This window comes from Ambystoma mexicanum, chromosome 11 (assembly GCF_040938575.1).
Source record: "Ambystoma mexicanum isolate Mex_15411 chromosome 11, UKY_AmexF1_1, whole genome shotgun sequence".
NCBI lineage: Eukaryota > Metazoa > Chordata > Amphibia > Caudata > Ambystomatidae > Ambystoma > Ambystoma mexicanum.
Window position 1 is genome coordinate 964,420,177 of NC_090934.1, and position 20,575 is coordinate 964,440,751.

At 46.7% G+C, this 20,575-nt stretch overlaps 1 protein-coding gene across 1 annotated transcript in view; it reads right to left on the reverse strand.

Moving 5' to 3' along the window:
* Positions 1–3,102: 3,102 nt before the first annotated feature.
* Positions 3,103–20,575, reverse strand: part of LOC138505089 (sperm-specific sodium:proton exchanger-like) — a 607,661-nt gene continuing 590,188 nt past the window's right edge. Inside the window, exon 5 of the mRNA XM_069625405.1 lies at positions 3,103–3,325. Coding sequence (XP_069481506.1) covers positions 3,103–3,325 — 223 coding nt within the window. The remainder of the gene's footprint in view (positions 3,326–20,575) is intronic.

Consider the following 20,575-nt stretch of genomic DNA (forward strand, 5'->3'; position numbering starts at 1 on the left):
TCGAGGCATCAGAGTGGTTGAGCCCTGTCGTCCTCATTAAAAAACAAAATTCACAAGATTTGAGGGTATGCATTGATCTCTGCAGTCTGAAACTGGAATTAATCTCAGACAGCTACCCCCGCCAAGCATTAATGAACTAATTCTCATGATGAAGGAGGCCAGAGTGTTCTCCAAGGTGGACATGAAGGATGCTTACCACCAAATCCAGTTGCACAAAGACTCCAAGCCATTGACCGCATTCATCACCCCGTTTGGCACCTAGCAGTTCACAAAGATGCCCTTCGGCATATCATCTGCATCCTCAACGTTTCAACGCATGATGGACGTACTACTGCGTGATGTAAAGAATGTGTCTTATTTCCAGGATGATATCCTGGTGTACGCCACAGATGAGAAAACACATGATTCCACCCTGAAGAAGCTTCTCACCATGCTGCAAATAGCTGGATTAAAGCTAAGGTATGAGAAATGCGCATTGAAAGCATGTGAAGTTGAATATTTGGGGTACAACATTTAATCACATGGCTTAAGCCCCAAGCAAAACCTGCTGCGAGCGATCATCAAAGCTCCCGAGCCACCAAATAAGGATGAAGTGAGGTCATTCCTACGACTAGCAGAATATTATGCTAAATTCATCCCCATGTTTTCGCAAACTTCGGCGCCGCTGTGAGACTTCTTACTTAAAAAGGGGAATGAATTCATATGGCAAGAAGCCCAGAAGAAAGCGGTTGAAAGTATCAAAAGACACATAGTGGAAGCACTGTGCCTGCAACTGTTCAATCCAGAATGGTGTACAGTCATCACCACTGATGCCAGCGCGTGTTGATTAGGAGCTGTCCTCACCCATGGAAATGTAGACGCTGAACACGTAGTGGCATTCGCCTCTAAAGCCCTATCCACGGCTGAAGAAAATTACTCCACAGTGGAGAAAGAAATGTTGGCGTGTGCATGGGCGGTTGAACATTTCAGAATGTACGTATGGGGCCCAAAATTTAAATTAGTCACCGATCACAAGCCCCTCATTCACATGCTCAGTCCAGGAGGTACAAAAGTGTGGACACCCAGGTTGGCTAAGCTGCAAGAATACACCTTCGAGATACATCACATAGCAGGATGGAAAAATTCTCAGGCAGACTCAGGCCTCCAGATAAGGTGCGTACTAGGCGTTTTTACACATGAAAATCTTGTAAATACGACAGCTTTATTATTTTCCTGTGTACATTTACACACAAGTTGTGAGCAGAAGGCAGTGCAAAGGTCAGGTTACTTGACAGAAGCCAGAACGCTTTCAACACTTAAATATATGCAGGAGAGATCAAATGGCCAAACATTAGAGAAATAAGGAAAGGTGTATTCTGTCACAATGCAGAAGGCTGCCATAGCAATGATTTCCATACGTCGGCTGGATGTCACAAACATTTTACTCTCTTGCAAAGGAAAAAAGTCATTATTACTCTCTTGAAATCACATTTACGCTCAAAGTTTAAAAATAGGGAGTAAAATACTCCCACCTCAAAATCTTATCTGGAGCACTGGGCAGACTGCATGTAAAGATTTGTCAAGACAAAGCTACCACTTTCCTGCAAGAGGAATGCATAGTAGCATCCATCCTAGACCTCAAGGCCCCAGACTACCTGGAGCTGAGTGAAAGACATTGCAAGGAAGAAGATGGGAAGGACCCCATCATGGTGAGGATCAGAGAATGGATCAGAAATGGATGGTCAGAGGAAAGGTTAGTGCCAGAAGGTATGAGGCCGTACTGGAAAGTGGCAGAAGAAGTTTCAGAGGAGGATGGACTGATCATGAAAAACAACCTAGTAATACCACCTAAGGGGATGAGAAAAAACATTCTGTGCAGAGCCCACGCAGGGCATCTAGGGAACACCATGACGTGACGAAGAGCGAGAGAAAGCATACGGGTGGCCCTCCACGGATCAGGAGATTTGCACGATGATTGAGAGATGCCACGAGTGTCTCAACCGTGATAAGCGCTTGAAAATCAGGCAGGCGCCCATGATTCCCACCAAGATCCCCGAAACGGTATGGTCGAAAGTGGGACTGGACTTAATAAGACCACTGGAAGCAATGACGCCTGAGCATTGGTACGGGATAGTATTGGTGGTCTACCTGTCGAAGTGGGTGGAAGCTGAGTTTGTCCCCAATATCACGACTGCCACCATGATAGAAGTCCTCACATCTATCTTTCAGAGGGAGGGCCTCACCAGCAAGTTAGTAACAGACAATGGAGTACAATTAGTATCAAGGGACATGGAGTTGTTCCTATAGAAACACAACATTCGTCAGAGGAAGGCAGCGCTGTACCATCCCCACGCAAATGGCCTTGTGGAGAGAGCCAATAGGGTCATCAAAGGAGCCATCCAACTGGCGACTGCTTCCTGGATGGATCCTCTCAAAACAGTCAAAGAGGCCATTGCGGCTCACAGGCTAATGCCCAACGGGATCACTCAAGTCTCCCCATTTCGCATGCTGAGAGGGAGGAGTGCAGCGTCTACACTAGTGCCAACATGGCTGGCCAGAGTAAGAGAAGACGAGGAAGTGAACATGTCAGAAGTAGTATGGAGATTAGAGAACAGCAAGGCACGCATGAAAAGGTGGAGCGACAGAAGAAGGACAATCCAAGGTTGTGAAGTAAAAGAAGCTGATTGGATAAAAATACGTCTACCAACCAAGGACCAAATGACTGGTTCGAAGTTCAGTCAGCCCATAAGAGTGATTCATAGAGGAACCAACCATGTCCGCACTGAGGATGGCCGCACATGGAACATGGAGAGAGTAGCCATGTTTGAGCAGAATCGTGAAGGAGAAAAGCCACAAGAGGAAACCAATCCCATGAAGGACCCGACAGAGAGACTTTGCGAGAAAAAGGAGTGGAAGCAGGAGGGAAAGAGTTTGCGGAGGAAGAAGCTGAAGTAGAGGCGCCAGATGCCGTCCAGGAAACTGGTCAAGCACTGGACACCAGCGGCGGGAAAGAAGATCGGCCGAGAAGGGAACACAGAAAACCGGTGAGATACAATGACTATGTTATGCAATAAACTGTTCTGCATTATCAAGGGGAGGTGTGTAGAGATACCGCAAGACTACTTAGTTTTGCGAGATCTCGCCAAACAAGGAAATGGAAGCTTGTAAGAGCGCGAAGCGTGAGAAGCCGGAGCAGAGGGCACGGAGCAGGTTCAGCTCCCTGGTGCTCCTCTTCAGAACTGACATCAAGACATTTATGGACTTTATTTCCCATGTTGTCTCAAGCAGTTTTGAGGGCCTGTTGCCCCAGAGTTCATGGACAGTTGTGCTAGCTGTATCAATAAAGCTGATCAGGAGCCACAATAAAAGAGTCCATCAAATCACTCCACAGCTTCCACTGTATCATTATACTACAGTCATGGACATCGCACCGCTCCCCTGTGTGATACTATGGGACACCAGTATCAGGAGGCTCAGTGCCTCGGGGGATTGAGGGGTCGGGGATGGTCATGGACATCGTACCAGCCCCCCCCCCCGAGGGTCTATGGGACACCAGCACCTGTGAGGCACTGTGCCTCTAGGGGTGTCAGGTCTGGACCTGCCAGCTCTTGCGGACCCTGGCTGTCTTCCTGGCAGGTGGGCCTCATGGCAACATGGACTGCAGGCCCTGATTGTCCAGGGTGGGCCTGCAGGCCATAATGAGAGACGGACTCAGTTCATTCCTGTTACAGATTCTGCAGCCGTTCTCTCGCACATGCCTGCAGGGCTCCCTTTTCTTAACTTGGGCCATGATGTAGTCATGGCCCATCTTAAAAGGCCAATGCCTATGGGAGGGACACATCCCCTTAAAGGGGAAACACACATGGGATGGTCCACTACACAACATCCCTCCTTTTTCATAAGGAACAAAACAACTGATAATACAACGTAACTGATTTCCCCCCCTCCCTTTACAGAACAACATTAATTCAGAGTCGTGGGACCAACTTCAAACAGAATTTGACATTCACACACTTATGGTCTCACATTATTATATACATATCACCTACCGACCCCTCACCCTCAGGTGACGGTCACATGGGCACACCCCCGGTGGATGGTTGGCAGTGGGACCGCAAGTTACAAACCCTTTATTAACCTGGGGTATGGAATTGCCACCATTGCATGACGCTCATGGGTAGCCACTGGTACCATATAAAGCACTCCTACCAACTGCGGGAGCCCAGCTTCCCATCACTGTCCTTTAATGAGACCACTTTAAGCATGTAAATATTATGCAGGTTCACAGCATCAAAACACATGTTTACTGAGTACTCTTAAAGCACTAGCAGGACTGCAGGAGACCAGTTTATCCTCCATCAGCGTCTGTTCATGAGTCACTCCCACGTGTCCAGGTCCCTTAATGATACAGTTCACAATCCGGCAGAGACGCGCCTGGCGGGTGCCAGGGGTCAGTTCGGCCTAGTCCCTTGATGTTGAGGGAAGTCTGTGCAGGAGTAACCTCCCAGGATCCAGGTCCATTGATGGTACCGTTCCAAACCGGCAAAGCCACACCTGGGACCCGCCAGGGGCCACATCAGCATAGTCCCTTGACTTTCAGCGCAGTGCTGCGAGACGCAGTTCGCTGGGCGTCCAGACTGCTCCACGGACTGCTTACTGGGTACGGGGTGACGAGGCCTCACTCACCCACTTTTCGGCAATGTTCCTCCAGTCCACAAAGTGCTCCTCTCTAGTGGCACATGAGGGTGCACAAGCACTTCTGAGGAGCTGCAACCCTTACCTTGCCCAGTGTACCGCTTCCTCACGGGGGTGTCAAGGCCACCCTTGTTCGTTGGTCCAACCTCAGGTGGTGGTTGAAATCAGGGGGCCGGTAGGTATCTCTCCCAAAGCCCACGCTGGCCTGGTCCTTCGACCGGATGACCCGCCAGGTGACGTTAGTGGTAGGCAGCCAGGGTGTAATCAGTGGCAGGCTCTAGCTCCCTGGTCCTCAGACAGTACAGTAAGGGACATTAGTGGCAGAGTATCAAGGCCACTTGTAGGGCAGGTAAGGTACCCTCAATGTCAGGGTGTCCTGTTTTCTGATGGCACTGCTCCGGAGTGAAGGGGACAATAGTGGCAGGGTGTCGAGGCCACTTGTAGGGCAGGCACGGTGCCCTCGATGTCAGGGTGTCCTGTTTCCTGATGACACTGCTCTGGGGTGATTTCCTTCATCCTTGTTGTGCCATGCCTTTGTACAGGCCCTAATCCGGCTGGCAGTGGGGGACTGGACTGGCATCCTAGGTCTGTGGTGTGAACCGATCTCTCGGATCACCTGACAGCGTATAGCACCTCTTCCCGGGTGCTGGACAGTATTCACTTTGTCAAGCCCTGCGCAGGCAGCCTCCCCTGCTCTATATTACTAGTGAGAAGTGAGGTGCACAGAGCGCAGGATGCCCCGGTGCTCATGGCTGTGAGCCCTGAGGGGCATGAGGGTGGAAGTCCCACGTCGGCCACAGTGTGGCCACTGTTGGAGCTGGGTCTGTGCCATACTCCATTAGCCCAGGGCTGCCTTTGGTGCACAGAGTCCTCCTTCCTTTCCCTCCATGGCACAGAGACAAGGTGCCCCTCCGTCCCTGTGCCTGCCATTGGGGTCCGGAGTCTGACAGCATCCCTCCGATCCTATGAGCACATGACATGTCTGTGCTCAATGCCATTTGCACATTATAGCCTGTGCTGATTTGCAGTCACATGGAGTCCTTTTCCACTCACTGCCAGGCCAGGGATCACTGTTGGGGCAGTCTTGTGTGTTCTCTTTGCATCCGAGTACTTCAACTGATCACCGCCCGCGGCCTGGGCCTTCCAGAGCGTTTATCACGACTTCAGCTCCAGCAGGGAGCATATCTTTCTCCTTTGGCTTCAACCGGAGAACAGTGGTAGTCACTGCTGATGCATAGGATCTTTCTGGGGTTCACACAGTGCCCAGGATCTTTCTGGGCTCACACGGGTGCTGCTTCAGGCTGGAGCACCCCTTTCTCTTCACTGCCGGGCCCGAGATCATGCTGGGGGCTCGGGCGGGTGTTTGTTCTGCTCCTAACGGAGCACTGTGGCAATGCTCCAGAGCACTTTCTCCATGTCACCACTGCAGGGCCCGGAGTCAGTCTGAGGCTCTCCTCGATGCCGCTCTGGATTGGAGCACTATGTTTTCAGTTCACTGCCTGTTGGCCTGGGATCGTGCCGGGACCTGTACTGTTGCTGCTCCAGGCAGGCTGGAGCTCTTCCATACCGTTGCCACCGGGCCCAGGATCATGCTAAGGGCTCCAGCGGGTACTTCTTCTGCTCCTACAAGAGCACTGTGGCAGTGCTCCAGACCGGAGCACCTCCTCCATTAGACCGCCGGGCCCAGGGTCACAGTGGGGACCCGGTGGTTCTTCATCAGGTGTGGCGGATGCCGCGGAGGGTGTATGCTGGATCCTCCTCTAGCCGCACGAGCATCCTCCTCACAGAGGGCCGTGGCTGGGGAGGACCCAGGGCAAAGGGTGCCTCCTCTCCCTGCCTATTGCCTGGTCGCAGGTTGGCGCCGCTCCCCGCCACCAGCGGGAAGTTCTTTTTACTGCTGCAGCTGCGGCCGCACCATACTGCCCCTTCCTCCAGTGGGAGGCGCTGCCGTGGTGCTGCAGGCTGGCTCCCGCAACTGCAGCATAGTGGGGGCCGCCACCTCACCTCTTCTGCCCTCAGCGGGATGGACAGCAGCGTGGCTCCCACCCCTGGCAGGAGACGATGCTTTTCCTGCGGCCACGGCCGCTTCATAACTTCTTCCCTGTGCGTAGGGAAGCACTGCTCTCTCTCAGCGGGAGACATCCTTTCCTCGCGGCATCGGCCAATCTGTTCCTTTTCCCATTGGGACGGCCACATAGGGGCACATAGTCATTTTATTACGACGGACTGCCGCGGGCGCATCCAATTGCAGGGTGGCCCTGGCCTGCACCGCGGCTAAGGCAGTGAGGCGCAGGTCAATCCTGGTTTGCGGTGGGGTCGGGCGCTCGTCTTCTCGCTCACCCTCCTTTATCTCACAAACACAAGTGAGGGGTGGGGGCTCGTTGTCTTCTTCTCCCTTTTTTTCAGAGATTCCGACTCGTTGCCAATGTTGCGGGGGTGTCAGTCTAGAAAAGCTAATTACCCCTCGAGTGGAGGGCAATGCATGATAATTGGTTAGCCGAAGACCAACCGCCTCATTTAAAAAGGCAAGAATATATGTTCATGAGTCATTAAATAGCTATTAGCTCAACTAGAGTACGGCCATTTTAAGATGACCAGAATCGCCATTTTGTTTTCTCTCTGCTCTCTCTAACGTTGCCACTTTGCCTCATGTAAAACTGCTTTGCTGTAGATATTGTTTCGCTTCACTGGTCCAAGGCTACTAAAAGACATGTTGAAACATTACACTGGAAAGCCAGACAGAAATGCCCGGTTCCCTCCCTCACATATCCTTGAAGGCAGAGAGCGAGGCATTTTAATCAGTACACGAATGCCAGCGAGTCTCCTAAAAGAATAGCAATGTACGAAACTAACATTTAAAGAGTTGAATTATGTTCTTCTTTACGGCCCCCCTTTCTGAGCACAGTGAGGCCCCAGAGAGTAAGCTGACCTCTAGAGCATGAATCGAAGCTAAGGGATAGCAAGATCTGGTATGTGCCAGTCTCCTACGCGCAGCTTGCCCATGAAAACAGAAGCGCTGTGTTCCTGAAAATAAAGAATGGTGTCTGTAAATTCGAGATTGCAAACTGTTACTAGATATGGTGGTCCAAGGTGTCATATTCGTCACGATGGTCAATCATCCCCTCCAAATCAAAAGGAATGAATTAGGGGCGGCATCAAATGTGTCATTACTGATTGCAAGATGCTCATTTTGTATATATATAACTGATGTACGTTTTTCTCTTTCTTGCGTGCCCCAAGGTCTGTTAGACACACGTCGCGGGGCATGGGACCATTTGGCCAACTGGGGCTATTTTTGTTGCAATAAACCCTAGATTTTGGGAATACAACCTCGTGTCTGGCGTATCCATTCGTGTATGGTGATTGTGCCTTGTTTCCATATCCGAGGGTCCCTCAGGGGCCCCTTCAAGATGGTGCCCGAATAGGGACCTTCCCCCACTTGTTCCATCATGTACGTTGCAAAATAAGGAAGGCGTTAAGAACGGCGAGGACAGGAACGTTCGAGGCGGGATCAAGAGGTGTTCAGGGCGCCCTGCGTAAGTGATGAGATTCCTTGCTGCAGATCTGCACACAGCTGATCCCTGATCGGCGTCCCCGGCCAGCGATCAAGGAGGCGAGGGTCCTGAAACGTGGCCGAGCCAAGATACGCAGACACAACGTCATTGGTTGCGTCAGTATACGGACTAATTGTTTCTTGAAAACACAAAGTGACTAATCAGGTGAGTCGTGCCCGATTTGTAAGTAATCCTGATATTGGTTGAGAGTTGATTTTGCAAAATCAAACACCCAGAGTAAGTTTGATTAGCCAAGGGTAAGGTTAAAACATGCCTTGGGTATTGTCCACCTTAGCGGGGTTTTTCCTCTGCGGCGGACAATCTTTGGAAACTGGCCAGGTTGCGCCTGCGGGGGGAACGCCGGCTTATGATATGTATGTAAAATATGGTGTGGGAGAAATAATGTTTTGCGACATTTGGCATAAACAAACCAGAAAGCAGGAAGATCTTCAGTGGCCGAGTAATGGGAGTTTTGGGATTGACCGGATAGATAACCTGGAAAAGGTTTTGATAGGTAAGAAAGCACGCCCTGCGGCACTTGATATCCTTAGGGACTGGAGGAGGGAAGCAATGCTCTGATTTAGAAGCAGAGCGAAACATGCGCGCAGGCATAAGTCAAAAGCGGAGAAAGCTGAGGAAAGGGAGGAGGAGTGGAATAATAGTTTGAGGAAGGCAAATAGACGCGATCAATTGAATATAGAAAAAATATATCCACAAAGAGAGCTACACTCTTCAGACGAATTAATGAATAAAATATTAACTGAAACAAGACAAGGCCAGAGGAGTGAGACTAAAAAGGCTGCGTCAGTAGCTGTCGCTCAACCCCTCCCGTTGCTCAGCCCCTCCCAACCCCAGCACAGCCACAGGCTGCATTAGTAACTGCACTGCCCACTAGTTAGCCAGCCCCGAGTGTTTCACAATCACCACAGCCCCTGCAGACATCTCCCTTTCTCACTACCCCCTCCGCACGTCCTGGTCAAGAGGGTGCCTCTGTCCCGACTGCCCCCTCTATGAGCGAATTTGAACAAAATGAATGTATGAGAGTGACTCGCAGCGCGATCAGCAAGGAGAGAAAGCGTGAGCTGCAAGAACAGACGGAAATGTATATAGACGAGAATGATGGGGCATCTACGCTAGCGTCACTGTATGACTTCAGAAGGAACAATGAAAGACAGGTATTGTTGGAATGCATGGGGGAATATTTGTCGGAACAATGGAAAAAGTTAATTGGGAAGTTACCACCGCAACGATTGTTAGATTTGAATGCATTAGCCCGTTGTAGAGGGAGAGATGAGGAAATAAAAGAATATGTGAGCAGACTGTTTGAATTTAAGAATGAACTTGATGAGGAATATTCCGAGGTACTTACCACACCGGGATACGGAGGGAAGGATATTGAAAGAGGTAGGAAGAAAGCGGCGGGACTTTATATGCAGAAATCCTTGCCGCTACCGGGGCAGATAGGTGATAGTCGAAGACTGCAAGTGTGTATGCGGGAAACAATGAGGTGGATGTCAAGCCCTAGGATTTCTGTGGGGGAAATAAATGAGATATGTAATGAGTACCCTTTGCAAATAAGAATAGAAGCCCTGCGAACGATAGTAGGGGTGTTACTCCAGCAAGTATCGGGACACAACAGGGGAAGGGGAAATGCACAGGGCAGGAATAATTTGAATATGCATGGAGGAGGGCCTTTGGGATTAAATCAATGTGCGTATTGCAGAGAGGAAGGACATTGGCGAGCGCAATGTCCACATCTGCAAAGTAGAGGCGGGTATGGTCAGAGAAGGCAGCACAGAGGGCACCCAGGAACAAATGGCCACAACAGAAACCATATGCAACAACACCAAAATAATCAAGGAAATGGTGCACAGAATCAAGGACAGGCTCCGAATCAAACTACCTTTACCCAGAGTCAAAATCAGCTGGGTGCACAAAATGGAAATAGAGGAAGAGGCGGCAACATTTTTGATACTCAATCGGGTGCATATTACAATAATAGCAGTGACTACACTTCAGATGATGTGTTGTTACCACAATAGGACAGCCCACGGCAGGGGTTGGAACCAGTGTCAATTCCCATGAATCAGAAAGGACCCTACTTAGAGATGAAAGTCGGGAATGAAGAGCATAGATTCCTCGTAGACACGGGGGCACAGAAGTGCTCGATAGATCATCACTTGGTTCCAGATATACCTCTGTCAGGGCGAAAAAATATCTCAGTATGGTTCGCAGGTACCCCAGTAATAAATCCTGAGTCCAAATCAGTAGCAGTGACAATAGGGCCTTTTATTGAACATTGTCCATTTCTTTTAACAGAGCATTGTAGGGAAAATCTTCTAGGATTAAATTTATTGAAAAAATTAAGTGCAGTTATCCACTGTATGCCACATGGGGTATTTTTAACTATTTCTCCTCAGACTATGCCAACATCTGAATTTGTGACTAAATCTTTAACAGGGGAATTGAGTAAAGTGCCAACTTGTATTTGGGCAGTGAATGACAATGATGGGGGATGCTTGAAGATAGAACCAGTGAAAATTGTTTTAAAAGAAGGAGTAACGTTACCACATATTCCGCAGTATAAAATTTCAACAGAAGGAGAGAATGGATTGAAAAGTATTGTTTCTGATTTGGTGAAATTGGGAGTGATTGAAGAGATTACAGGCAGCACATGTAACAGCCCCATTCTTCCAGTGTATAAGAAAGGGGGTAATGAGGTACCGTACCATTTCACAATTGATCTGCGTGCATTAAACAAAGTAGTAGATCCCCAATTCCCGTTAGTTTCAGATGTTACCACAATTTTGACAATGATTCTTGCTTCAGCAGAATACTTTAGTGTTATTGATTTGAAGAATGCTTTCTTCAGCATTCCAGTACACAAGGAAAGCAGATATTTGTTCGCCTTTACGTTAGGAGGACGATCATTCACATTCACACGCATTCCACAAGGCTACACTGAAAGTCTGAGTATATACAGTAGAGCATTGAAAGAACAGCTAGACATGTTAGAACTTCCGGCAGGTTGTGTATTGCTCCAGTATATTGACGATCTATTAATTGCTGTTGACACGGAATAGATTTGTAAAAAAAAGCACGGTCTTGTTATTGACTCATCTAGCTGCGCATGGCCACAAAGCGAGCTTAAAGAAATTCCAGTATTGTCAGAAGGAGGTAGCATATTTGGGTTACCTACTTTCAAAAGAAGGGAGAAGACTAACACCAGAGAGAATAGAGAGCATTTCTGGTATGCCTATTCCAAAAACGAAGAGAGGAGTTAGAGCCATAATTGGCATGGTTTCTTATTGCCGCCAGTGGATTATGAATTTTGCATTAATTGTGAAGCCAATGGTGGAGTTGACAAAAAAGGATGTAGTGATGCCTTTACAGTGGAATGAAGAATGTCAGAAAGCATTTGATTTGCTTAAAACTGGACTGTGCTCTGCTAAAGTTCTGGGCACGCCAAATTATAAAAAGGTTTTTAGGTTGTTTGTGCATGAGAATGAAGGCTGCGCGTTGTCTGTTTTAACGCAGGAACAAGGTGGAAGAAATAGGCTGTGCGGTCGCGCTGGACCCTGCAGCACGCGCACTACCACAATGTTTGCGAGCTATTGCAGCGGCTTCTGCGTCAGTGAAACAAACGGAAGGGATGGTATTGGGGCACACCTTAATTTGGATGGTGCCACATGCCATAGACGTTCTATTAAATAGAACGCAGACGCAACACCTCACCTCTGCTAGATTAACTAGATATGAAATAGTGCTATTCGCACCCCACATTCAAATTATGAGGTGTAGCGCTTTTAATCCAGCAGAATTGATGCCAATGCCAGGGGAAGACATTGGTGGAAATGAATCACCTCCCCATGATTGTTTAATGGTTACTGAGGAAGAGACAAAAGGGAGAATTGATTTAAGTCATACGCCACTAAAAGAACCAGATGGAGAACTGTTTTGTGACAGTTCCTGTTTTAAATTAGCTGCTGGCACATCAATTACTGCATATGCCATCACGACATAAAAAAACATTGTAGAGAGTAAAGGAATTCCTTACAACTCCGCTCAAGCCGCGGAAATACTTGCCTTAACGAGAGCTTGTGAAATTTCTGAAAATGTAAGCGTGAACATTTATACTGATAGCCAGTACGCCTTTGGCGTGGTTCATAATTTTGGCGGACTGTGGGCCGAGAGAGGTTTTCTAACATCACATCGGGCTAGAATTCAACATGGCCCTTTGATTGTACGATTGCTGTCTGCACTTAAGACCAAGATATAGAGAAAACCAACAGATGTCAACAGTTGCCTTCATCGTAGCAGCTTTCACCCAAAACATTTAAAAGAAAACTTGCCTTATAGTCAATTACTAAGACTCAAGAGGATAACATCAGACCAAGGCACACTCCAAAATGAATATGACATCATAAAACAGAGATTCCTAAAAAGAGGGTACCCATCAGAAACATTGGATAAGGCAACTGTAAGAACTAATTTGCAAGAAAGAGAAGAGCTCCTCCAAGGGAACACGAGGAAAGAAACCAAGAGTTTAATACACACGCTAAAATACTCGAGTCAGAGTTTCCAAGTGAAACGAATCATTCACACCTACCTAGAGGATGTGATGTACCAAGACCTTTAGCTCAAAGAGGACTCTACTGGATACAAAAACTAGATGCAATGTTCCCTCTGGGGATGAATGAGGAGTACTACTTGGGTCCATTTCTGTAGACACACCTCAGATCGTGGTCCAGGGATCTCTTGTTTTTATAACGACAATTTAAGTTTTGACAAAAATTAGATTTTCCACTATATCATTTATATACCTAATTACATTTTCCTCTAAATTGATAAAACTGAACTTTACGAGGGTAAATTAAAATTGAACGTAAACATGACAAGGTGATAAGAATGTACACCCCTTGGTGGGTCAGCTGAAAGGTTTTTTGTACATTTGATACACACACAATATTGTTGATTTGTTTTAATGTACTGGTGCCTTATGGTTTAATGACAAACAGCTTTTTATAAGTTTTACCTTTACTTCCTACATTTATTTTATCCATTATACTCGTTCATCTGATTATGTATTTATCTCTTCCACCGTTTGGATACCTTTCTATTTTTATCTACCTCTTTACCTATTTTCCCCTTCCAAGTCCTCTAATTAGTCATCTGTTAGACTCTAAAATAATCCCCGTCGGTCGCGCTAATGCGTGAAAGATAACCAACAAAATGGTCACGAAGTGACGCCATAACACACATCTGCAGATGACGTCACCCGCGAACATTTGTCTCGCCTAGAAACATCCACATAGGCTGTATATATATTTACTTCTCTTCAGTCATCTGATAGACTCTGACGTAACCCCCGTCGTTCTCACGCATGCGCGAAATGACTATAAACATACAAAATGGCCGCGACGTGACGTCACCACGCGCATGCATGGATGACGTCATCCGCGAGCATAAATACTCGATCCGAGTAATTCCCCACTTAAAATGGAAGCGAATGGAGTTGTTCCTATTACAGACACATTCAACATCTTCTGGATAATCCAACTCTCTTTTGTAAGTAGACCTGGCAAGCCGTTTATCCTCTACTTAGCCACATTGAGCCCTCCAGCTCATTTGGCTTCATCTCATCTTTCCCATGGTAATTATTATTTTGTTTTTTCAGCCTCTAGAGAGGGACTACCTAACATCCCCAGTATCTTCACACAGAGATGCAGTAGATGCCTGTCTGTGGAACCATTTATTACGGTTACAAGTAAGTGTATGACCACTAAGCTGTCCATGCTGGCCAAGCTATTTCACAATTTAACTCTATTATCCATTATAGGTTAGGAAGCACTAGGATTCTCCACCTCACTAACAATCAGTTTGAAGTGTAATTGCCACCACTGGGAAACCACTTTTCGTTTTTTAAGTAAGTACCCTAGTATCTACCTTAGAGAAACTGTTAACTATTATTTGATTTCTTTCCTTTACATTTACTTTACATTTACTTATCCTTTACATGTTATATCCATGAAAAGTTAAGTTTGTCATTCACCTATGTAGGCACCTAGCATTAGCCATGAACTGTAATGATGTTTTCCCTTTGCTAAATATTGGCTACTGATATTGAGCTAAACAAATGCAGCAATGACAAATATAGCAAGAACACATGATGTGCTTTTTCTTAGTTAAAAAAGTTTTTGTTTTGCCTTATATGCACTAATGAATTTTAAGTATTGGAATTAACTATTAACACTGTATCATCAATCTATCTTCTCTCTAGAGAATAACTATTGTATAAAGAAAACAGAACATTTTTGCCCCTGATGAAGAGTGAAAGTAATACTCGAAACGCGTTGGGCCAGATCAAATATTTAATGTTCCTTTGTTATAATTGCAATAAATAACTGTTTTTTTGATAAACAGATGAATTGTCAAAGATTAATTTGGGCATCTCAAAAGAAAAAAATCTCCTGCTAATGCAAGGAGAATGTAATCACTACAATTACCTCTTCTATAAATCAAACAAGGGAAATGTGAGTACCTTAAAATTACACACAGGCCTAGGCCCATGTTGATAGTGTGCAGGGGACGTGGGTTTCCTTAATTAGGAAACCATCTGTTCTGCACTTACGTGTCCAAAGCACTTGGCGATAGTAAAGTGTGAAGCACATAAAAAGGTGACATGCAAGGTGGGAGAGGGAAACGCATTTGCAGACAGAATTGCGAAACAAACTGCCACTGATTTAAACACGAGAATGTGAACAGTACAATCGGAGGAAGTACCCTGTATGATAGAAAATGGAATTGCCACTGTCAAAGAGATGCAGGCGGAAGCCACTGTCGATGAAATACAAGGGTGGGCTGAGGGCTCTGCAGAATTGGATTTGGAGGGTTGTTGGGTGGATAAGGAGGGCAGGAATTGGATGTTGCCAAATGCCTATGTGAATGCAATGGTTACAATGGCTCACAGTCCCACCCATATTTGTGCAAAGAAGATGCAACATTTAGCCACAGTTTGGAAAAATCCACTCATAAAAAAGAATGTTGAGAGGTTAGTACAAAATTACATCACATGCCTACAACACAATGTGGGGAAGGGAACGGTGACTCCAACAGGAGGTTTTGGCCCTCCCTCTATGCCATTTGAGGTGATCCATTTTGATTTCATAGAAATGGAGAGATGGCAAAACTTGAAGTACGTTCTGGTGGTCATATGTGTGTTCAGCAAGTGGGTGGAAGCGTATCCATTGAAAGACTGCACTGCCATGAGCACAGCGAAAGTAATGCTGAAGGAGTATTTCTCTCGCTTTGGTCTGTCCCGTGTTATATGGTCGGACAATGGACCGCATTTTGTAGGCGCAGTAATACTGCAAATCTGCGCAGGCCTACAGATTGATAAGCGATTCCATAGTTCGAGACATCCGACGTCGGCCGGTCTTATTGAACGCCACAACTGAATCTTGAAAGCTAAAATTAGCAAGATCTGTGCAGGTAGTAAGCTAAGTTGGGTAGATGCATTGCCCCTAGCGTTACTGTGCATGCGAACATCGGTACAGGCGAGAACTGGGCTCTCCCCATATGAAATAATCATGGGGAGACCGGCGAATTTATGGAATGCGCCTCAGCCGAAGAGGCTGAGAGATGTAGAACACCCTGTACTCAGCATTTATTGTAATCTGTTAATGAAAAAACTGCGTTTGATTCATCAGCAGGTGCAGGAGGCGCTGCCAATAAGATATACTGGCCCAGGACATGCATTGGAGCCAGGAAACTGGGTGCTGCTGAACATTTTTGAAAGAAAAACATTGTTAGCACCCAGGTGGTGTGGGCCCTATCAGATTCTCCTGCCTACGCAGACAGAAATGCGAGTGGATGGACGAAAAGCGTGGATCCATGCCACGCACGCCAAGAAAGTTCCACCACCAATTGACACTTTGATTGATGGGGAAAACGACCAAAAAGAGACAGCAGTACCAGAAACGAAAACTACAACTGCCAGTTCTTTGCCACAGAAACTGCCTGATCCTGAAACAAAGCCTGATGAGATTGCCATAAAAGAGGAAGGGCAAAGAGTGCCCCAACGTTGTCCAGCAGATTCTGCATCATTGCTGGCCGACATCAAGCGCATACCTCTGTGGCGCCCACCATCTTCTGTTGCGCCACAGCCTGTATCGTCGCCTGGGCACCCATCATCATCTGCCATTGTTCCCCAGGCTGACTCCAAGCTTGAGACCGGAGGTGCACCTGCACTATTTGTTGATCACATGATACCAGGAGCAAATCGGTATAACCTGCGGAGCAGAAAAAAGGCGTGATCACATCTTCATCTTTTCTTTGTGATTGTATTGCCTCTGTTTCCTATTCTCGGATGAAGAAGGAACCGGAGGCCTAGAGGAGAGTGGCCAGAGAGTTGTGCAAGCCAGACAGCTCAGCAAACGCAACTCCTCTGTGCTAAATCCATGTGTCCGGAACCTGAGCGAACAAGCGGGGTGCACATGGAACAAAGGCAGCTGCTCTGAAACTCTAGAGCAATGTGCAAATGCACGGAGACCTTGCCAAACAAATAAGCAATCCAGGCTGATAACAAACTCGCATGGAAAGACTGTAGACATTTATCGAACTCTCTAACATCCCAAGAAGCGCATTGACAGGAGATATTCACGACAAGCACGGCACAAGAAGAAGGACGAGAGAAGATGCAGGAACCAGTAAACGTCTCCTCCTGCACCAATGCTGATAATGAGTTAAACACAGTACATAGAAAGGTGAAAAAAGGACATAGTCGGAAGAATTGTATGCTGGGTTTAACAATAATAATGTGTATAATGAGTAGACTGGCCCCAATATTAACAGTATCAGTATTATGGTACCTGGAGGAAATACACCCTCTAAAGATACTTTTGCCTGTTGTAAACATTTCCACGATGGAAAGCCCAGCTCATGTGATTTCCTATACCTTATCCCCGATGGAAGAAAGACATAGGGAAGGGTATGGGAACAACTCATTGCTATTAATTATGAATATGACACACTCAATACTAAGGAAAAACAATTGTTGGGTTTGTGCCCATTTGCCCCAGCATGGTGGTAAGGGAATAGGATGGTATGTACAGCCCCTGCCATTGACTTCTGCATGCTATGCCTCTCCGAGTGCCTTATATTATGGGAAATGGAACGAAAGTAAAACTGGTCAATTAGACAAAACAAATATGAATGAATTTGAAGAAATCATTATGAAACCGGTGGGTTGCTCCATATTCCAAAAAGGACAATTAATTACACCAGCAATAATGCCACAGGATAGATTGCCTGTGCCCTACAAATCATCTGTGATCACGTTTCAAATGAACCCAAAAGGAAACAAAGATGCAGAGCCACCTTCCTATATAGTGAATTATAATCCACGTTCTGTCCCCTTTTGTTTACAGAAAAAGGGCTCTTTTCGGGTGGGGACATTCACTAGATGCAAAAATATAGCATTCCTTGATAAAGAAGTGGAACCAATATATGTGGGAGATCCTGTGTACTTTATATGTGGGGAAAAAGCATATCCTTGGTTACCTAGAAACTGGGGAGGTACTTGTTATTTAGGTTTTCTGTTCCCTGGAGTGTTCCTTTCAAAAACAGCAGATATAGCCAAATTGACCAAGTCATGACCTCGCCGAAATATTGCAGAGGGGTTGATTATAGGAGATATAGCAAAATCATGTATACCATTTTGGGGCCGAGCAATAAACTCTTATAATATAAGACTGTCCAGAATATTAAAAGAAACAATAAATGGAACAGCCGACATATTGTATAACATGACCCTTGAAGAAAGAGGAATTAGATTAATGTCACTACAAAATAGAATGGCCCTTGATATAATCTTAGTTGGTCACGGCGGTGTTTGCAAAATCGTGGGATCAGCGTGCTGCGTATTTGTAAGTGACTCCTCCCCCACGATCTTTGAAGCGATAAGAAAACTGCATGTATTAAGCTCTGATCTCCACCCCCCTGAAGGAAGCTGGGAATTGAACATAAGCTCCTGGTTCTGGGAAGTGTTGTGGTCCTGGGGATGGAAGCTATTTGCAATCTTAGTAGCAATTTTAGGAATATTCATGACATGTTGTTGTTGCATACATTGTCTCCCCATAATATGCACTGAAATTAGCGAAGAATGTGTACAAATGATAGAAAGAAAAAATACTACTAAATCAAACACTCACAATAGTAATGAATCCAAAACCATTAAAGAATTCATGGCAATCGACATTGATAATAATAAAGAGGAGACAACGAGTGTATATTAGTCAGAATTTGAATCAGATTCCGAATCTGATCTAAACACTTGGTCGGAGGAGGATACAATGTATGGATGAGGTGTTTGGCATACGGCCAAGAGGAGGGTTTGTCAGTCCAGAAAAGCTAATCACCCCTCGAGTGGAGGGCAATGCATGATAATTGGTTGGCCGAAGACCAACTGCCTCATTTAAAGTGTCAAGAATATATGCTCTTGAGTCATTAAGTAGCTATTAGCTCAACTAGAGTACGGCCATTTTAAGATGACCAGAATCGCCCTTTTGTTTTCTCTCTGCTCTCTGTAACGTTGCCACTTTGCCTCATGTAAAACTGCTTTGCTGTAGATATTATTTCGCTTCAATGGTCCAAGGCTACTAAAAGACATGTTGAAACATTACACTGGAAAGCCAGACAGAAATGCCCGGTTCCCTCCCTCACACATCCTTGAAGGCAGGGAGCAAGGCATTTTAATCAGTACACGAATGCCAGCAAGTCTCCTAAAAGAATAGCAATGTGCGAAACTAACATTTAAACAGTTGAATTATGTTCTTCTTTACAGCACCCCTTTCTGAGCACAGTGAGGCCCCATAGAGCAAGCTGACCTCTAGAGCATGAATCGAAGCTAAGAGATAGCGAGACCTGGTATGTGCCAGTCTCCTACGCGCAGCTTGCCCATGAAAACAGAAGCGCTGTGTTCCCGCAAATAAAGAATGGTGTCTGTAAATTCGAGATTGCAAACTGTTACTAAATATGGTGGTCCAAGGTGTCATATTCGTCACAATGGTCAATCATCCCCTCCAAATCAAAAGCAATGAATTAGGGGCGGCATCGAATGTGTCATTACTGATTGTAAGATGCTCATTTTGTATATATGCAACTGATGTACGATTTTCTCTCTCTTGCGTCCCCCGAGGTCTGTTAGACACACGTCGCGGGGCGTGGGACCATTTGGCCAACAGGGACTATTTTTGTTGCAATAAACCCTAGATTTTGGGAATACAACCGTGTGTCTGGCGTATCCATTCATGTGTGGTGATTGTGCCTTGTTTCCACATCCGAGGGTCCCTCAGTGGCCCCTTCAGGGGGAGGTGGTCATGGACATTGCACCTGCTCCCCCGTGTGATACTAGGGGACACTAGTATCAGGAGGCTCAGTGCCTCAGAGGAATGAGGGGTGGAGGCTGGTCATGGACATCGCACCAGCCGCCCCCCCCTGAGGTGCTATGGGACACCATCACCTGTGAGGCTCTGTGCCTCTAGGGGTGGCTGGTCTGGACCTGCCGGCTCATGTGGACCCTGGCTGTCTTCCTGGCTGGTGGGCCCCATGGCAACATGGCCTGCAGACCCTGATTGTCCAGGGTGGGCCTGCAGGCCATAATGAGAGACGGACTCACTTCATTCCTGTTACGGAGTCTGCAGCCATTCTCTCGCACGTGCCTGAAGGGCTCCCTTTTAATAACTCATCATGGCCCATCTTAAAAGGGCAATGCCTATGGGAGGGACACATCCCCTTAAAGGGGAAACACACATGGGATGGTCCACTACACAACAGCCTACTAGCAGTACTTTAAGTTGGAGACAGAGTGGACAGGGTGCTCTAGTAAGTGGTCATGGTCTGAGTACGGATGGGTGGGACATCCGGATACCTCACCCATCCGTACTTAGGCCACAGACCCCTAACTACAGCCCCGCCACGCCTATGGGGTAGGGGGCCTGGCAAATGCTTGGCTCCCAGGCAGCGGGAGCCAAGCAAGAGAGGTGGGGTGCACTAGTAATATACCTTTGGTGCACCCAGCTACTCCTTTTTGTTCCTAAATCATAGGCTCTGAGCCCTGCTGCCTTGTGGGGGGCCGGAGTCTGTGATTAAAAAACAAGAGGGGTGTCTGGGTGCACCGAAGGTCTGATACCAGTGCACCCCAGCTCTCCTTTTGTTTCTTAATGAGAGGAACTAACCACAAGCAGGCAGTCCTTTTATCCAACAAGCTTCATGGTTAAAGGGCTGCCTGTGGGGGTTGCCGGCCCCCACAGGCAGTCTTAAACCGTGCTGCTTCTTGAGTGAAAGGG